Source organism: Babylonia areolata, chromosome 18 (genome assembly GCF_041734735.1).
Source record: "Babylonia areolata isolate BAREFJ2019XMU chromosome 18, ASM4173473v1, whole genome shotgun sequence".
In the NCBI taxonomy this organism is placed as follows: Eukaryota; Metazoa; Mollusca; class Gastropoda; order Neogastropoda; family Buccinidae; genus Babylonia; species Babylonia areolata.
In genome coordinates this window covers 43,714,474-43,719,473 of record NC_134893.1, presented here as the reverse complement: position 1 = coordinate 43,719,473, position 5,000 = coordinate 43,714,474, and the positions used below count along the sequence as shown (strand labels likewise).

General features: G+C 46.2%; 1 protein-coding gene across 1 annotated transcript in view; it reads left to right on the top strand.

Moving 5' to 3' along the window:
* LOC143292800 (protein singed-like) overlaps positions 1 to 5,000 on the top strand; it is a 31,988-nt gene that overhangs the window by 17,263 nt on the left and 9,725 nt on the right. The window contains exons 2-4 of the mRNA XM_076603386.1: positions 345 to 504; positions 1,208 to 1,358; positions 3,090 to 3,243. Coding sequence (XP_076459501.1) covers positions 345 to 504; positions 1,208 to 1,358; positions 3,090 to 3,243 — 465 coding nt within the window. The remainder of the gene's footprint in view (positions 1 to 344; positions 505 to 1,207; positions 1,359 to 3,089; positions 3,244 to 5,000) is intronic.

Sequence of the window (5,000 nt, the reverse complement as noted above, 5' to 3'; positions counted from 1 at the left end):
AAAGGGTGGAAATTTCTCCGATCTCCCAGATCAACATGTGTGCAGACCTGCTAGTTCCTGAACCCCCTTCATGTGAATATGCAAGCAGAAGATCAAATACGCACGTTAAAGATCCTGTAATCCATGTCAGCTTTCGGTGGTTTATGGAAGCAAAAACATACCCAGCATGTACACCCCCGAAAACAGTATGGCTGCCTACATGGCGTGGTGAAAAAAAACGGTCATACACGTAAAAGCCCACTGGTGTACATAATACGAGTGAACGTGGGAGTTGCAGCCCACGAAGGGAGACTGAGAAAAAGAAGATAATGTTTGATGTATGTCACATTGGTCTGTGGCCCCAGGTGTGGACGTGTCGGCTAACCAGGAGGAGGAGGAGAGCGACAGGGAGATCTTCCAGATGGAGTTCGAGCCCAGCAGCCAGAAGTGGTCGTTCCGCACTGTGGACAACAAGCTGTGGTCCCTGGAACCCATGGGCGGCATCCAGGCTGCTGGGTCCACCGTGTGAGTCCCCGATCCTCCCCCTCGTCATTCTATCCCCTCGGAACATTTCTGTGCAGTGAAACGTGGTTCATTTCTCTGAGATACATGTGTACATCACTAAAATGTGTCTGTTGGTTCATTTGTGACACGGGCTAAAGAGTGTTGGACTTTATGACTGAATTCAAAACCCGTCTTTGTGTATGTATCTATATTCATTTTTTTTAAGATATACTGAACTTTAAAAAGAAAAAAAAGGAAGGACGGGTTGCGTTCAGCAAGCTGTTGTACAGAGTAACTGAAAACGAATGAATTAATAAACAAAGAAAGAAAGAAAAAAAGAAAAGAAAATCGATATGTATGCATGTTTTTTGTTGTTGATTTGTTTGAGGTTTCTTTGCCATTGTTTTAAGTGCGTCTTTATACATTCGGTATAATTACTGTCATACACACAAGATGAATAATATTTTTTTAATGACTACTGCTTATGTTTTTGTTTTTTAATCATAGTAATTGTCGCTATTTTATTGTTGACAAGAGATCCAGAGGAACTGTTGTTATAATGAGAAATTAATCTGATTTTTTTTAAAATAAAGAGAGAAGAAAATTTTTTTTTAAAAGCCCGGTCACAGTTTTGCTATGACGTGTGATTGTTCAAAAAGATCAAGTAATACCACACATAAGCAAGCAACGAAAATGATTATTTTCAACTGCCGTGGGTTCCCAGCTGTCCGGAAACGCTGTTCGACGTGTCGTGGCAGGACGACGGTAGCATCACCATCAAGGCCAAAAACAACAGCTACGTGTACAACAAACCCACAGGCAGTCTGGTGGCTGCCAGTGACACGGTGACAGAGAAAGAGAGGTTCATGGTGAAGGTAGGTCAGCTGTGATGGCGGTGTGTGGTGGTGTGGGGGTGTAGGGGCGGTGGTGTGGGGGTGTTGGTGTGGGGGTGTAGGGGTGGTGGTGTGGGGGTGTTGGTGTGGAGGTATAGGGGTGGTGGTGTGGGGGTGTTGGTGTGGGGCTATAGGGGTGATGGTGTGGGGTGTTGGTGTGGGGGTATAGGGGTGATGGTGTGGGGTGTTGGTGTGGGGGTATAGGGGTGGTGGTGGTGGTGGTGTGGGGGTGTTGGTGTGGAGGTATAGGGGTGGTGGTGTGGGGGTATTGGTGTGGGGGTATAGGGGTGGTGGTGTGGGGGTGTTGGTGTGGGGGTGTAGGGGTGGTGGTGTGGGGGTGTTGGTGTGGGGGTATAGGGGTGGTGGTGTGGGGGTGTTGGTGTGGGGGTATAGGGGTGGTGGTGTAGAGGTGTAGGGGTGATGGTGTGGGGGTGTAGGGGTGGTGGTGCCCCTAGGTGGTGGTGGTGGTGGTGGTGGTAATGTGTGTGTGTGTGTGTGTGTGTGTGTGTGTGTGTGCTTGCGTTCGCGTGCGTGCATGCGTGTACAACAGATTCTTGTGTGTGTGTGTGTGTGTGTGTGTGTGTGTGTGTGTTCCTGTCATGCACATTTTCACGAAAAATAACACCAAACGAACTTGATGACAGCAGTAAACCTCATTATTGTTCATTTTTATAACGAAAAACAAACAAACAAACCGAAAACAAAAACAACAACAAAAAACCCACAATCATCATTGTTCACCTTCATAAACATCATCATCATGATCAGTATCATCATCATCATCATCGTCGTCGTCATCACCATGCTGTTTACTGAATTTGGCGACATAACATTGTATCATCATCTTTTACCATCAACATTCGTGAACATCATCATCGTCATCGTCTTCATTTCGATCATTATCACCATCATCGTATATCTACAGCACAGTAGCGTGTCTCTTACCAACGATAACTTGTTTATCTGTATCGTCGACGCCATAGTCATCACCATCATCATGATACTGCCCATAGTATGTTCTTGGTGTTCATGGCCAGCAACTTACCTCATCATGATAGTCATCGCACTTCATTTCGATCATTGTTATCATCGTACCCAGCGTGTCTCTGGCCAATGATGATAACCTGTTTATCATTATCGTCGGCGCCATAGTGATCACCACCATCATGTGGAGTCATGGCCTAGAGGTAACCACTGAGCTTAGAGCTCGATGGAGGTAACGCGTCCGCCTTGGAAGCGAGAGAATCTGAGCGCGCTGGTTCGAATTACGGCTCAGTCGCCGGTATTTTCTCCCCCTCAACTAGACCTTGAGTTGTGGTCTGGACGCTAGTCATTCGGATGAGACAATAAACCGAGGTCCTGTGTGCAGCATGCACTCAGCGCACGTAAAAGAACCCACGGTACCAAAAGGGTTGTCCCTGGTAAAATTATGTAGAAAAATTCAGTTCGACAGGAAAAACAAATGAAACTGCGTACAGGAAAAAAATACAAAAACTGGGTGGCGCTCTCCGTGTAGCCGACGCGCTTTCCCTGGGGAGAGCAGCCCGAATTCCACAGAGAGAAATCTGTTGTGGAAAAAAAAAAACAAAAAAAACAAAAACAAAAAAACAACTGCATATAGTGTGTTCTTGGTGTTCGTGGCCGAGAACGTCGTGTTACATCATTGTGTTAGTCATGGCACTACACACGTGTTACTTGTGGGTGTTGGTGCAGGTGGCCAACAGACCGATGCTGGTGCTGCGCAGTGACTTTGGCTTCGTGGGCAGCAAGTCCCCAGGGGCCGCCAAGACTGAGATCGTCTGTAACCGGTCCACGTATGAGGTCATCTTCGTGGAGCACGGGCCGCCCGGCACCTACTTCATGAAAGGTACAGGCTGGCTGGTGTTTGTGCCTGTTGGTGGTGTGTTGAAACTGTGGGTTTGTTGGTGGTGGTGTGTTGAAACTGTGGGTTTGTTGTTGGTGGTGTGTTGAAACTGTGGGTTTGTTGTTGGTGGTGTGTTGAAACTGTGGGTTTGTTGGTGGTGGTGTGTTGAAACTGTGGGTTTGTTGGTGGTGGTGTGTTGAAACTGTGGGTTTGTTGGTGGTGGTGTGTTGAAACTGTGGGTTTGTTGGTGGTGGTGTGTTGAAACTGTGGGTTTGTTGTTGGTGGTGTGTTGAAACTGTGGGTTTGTTGTTGGTGGTGTGTTGAAACTGTGGGTTTGTTGGTGGTGGTGTGTTGAAACTGTGGGTTTGTTGGTGGTGGTGTGTTGAAACTGTGGGTTTGTTGGTGGTGGTGTGTTGAAACTGTGGGTTTGTTGGTGGTGGTGTGTTGAAACTGTGGGTTTGTTGGTGGTGGTGTGTTGAAACTGTGGGTTTGTTGGTGGTGGTGTGTTGAAACTGTGGGTTTGTTGTTGGTGGTGTGTTGAAACTGTGGGTTTGTTGGTGGTGGTGTGTTGAAACTGTGGGTTTGTTGGTGGTGGTGTGTTGAAACTGTGGGTTTGCTGGAGGTGGTGTGTTGAAACTGTGGGTTTGTTGTTGGTGTGTTGAAACTGTGGGTTTGTTGTTGGTGTGTTGAAACTGTGGGTTTGTTGGTGGTGGTGTGTTGAAACTGTGGGTTTGTTGGAGGTGGTGTGTTGAAACTGTGGGTTTGTTGTTGGTGTGTTGAAACTGTGGGTTTGTTGTTGGTGTGTTGAAACTGTGGCTTTGTTGTTGGTGGTTTGTTGAAACTGTGGCTTTGTTGTTGGTGGTGTGTTGAAACTGTGGGTTTGTTGTTGGTGGTGTGTTGTTGTTGTTGTTGCTCTTGTTCTTGTTGTTATGCCTGTCTATACTTGTGTGTGTGTGTGTGTGTGTGTGTGTGTGTGTGTGTGTGTGCTCATGTTGTTGTTGTATTGGTTGTGGTTTTGGTGTTGGTGGTGGTATGCGTGTGCTGTTATTGTAGGGGTTTGGGGTGGGGGTGGGGGGATTACATGCGGACATTTTCTCTCCTTTCACTTTTTTTTCTTTTTTTTCCCCTTTTTTTTTTACGAATCACCATTTTTTTTTAATTATCATCAGAAATCGTGAACCAGATACAGATCTTTGATTGATTTTTGTTTGCATTTTGTCTGAAATGTCGTTTGTGCTATTGTCACTTTCTACAACACCACTCACGAGCTCACTGATTGTGTGTGTGTGTGTGTGTGTGTGTGTGTGTGTGTGTGTGAAAATTACACTATCACAAGGCGTCGATGGTGTCGATTGATAGAAGAATACTGTCAATATTAATTTTTTTTTATCACTGCCACGTCTAGATCAAGATGCACTACACTGAAAAGGAAGTCCGCTCAACACGTGAACTAGTGAAACACTTACACCCAACCCGAACCACTACGTTTTTTTTCATAGCGTGCACTGTGAACTCTGTGCACTGGGAGTCAAATTACGTCTCACCACTCTCGCATCATTCAGACATCTGTCGAACCTGCCCCAATACAATTGTATGTCTGTAGTTCGCCGTGTCCACAACGTTTCACTTCGCATGCTATGCATGTTAGCTGTTCCCGGGAACTGCCTTTACTCCCTTGGGGATAGACCTACACATCAACTGTCTGGTATACCAACTCGCCTCTGTGTGTGTGTGTGTGTGTGTGTGTGTGTGTGTGTGTG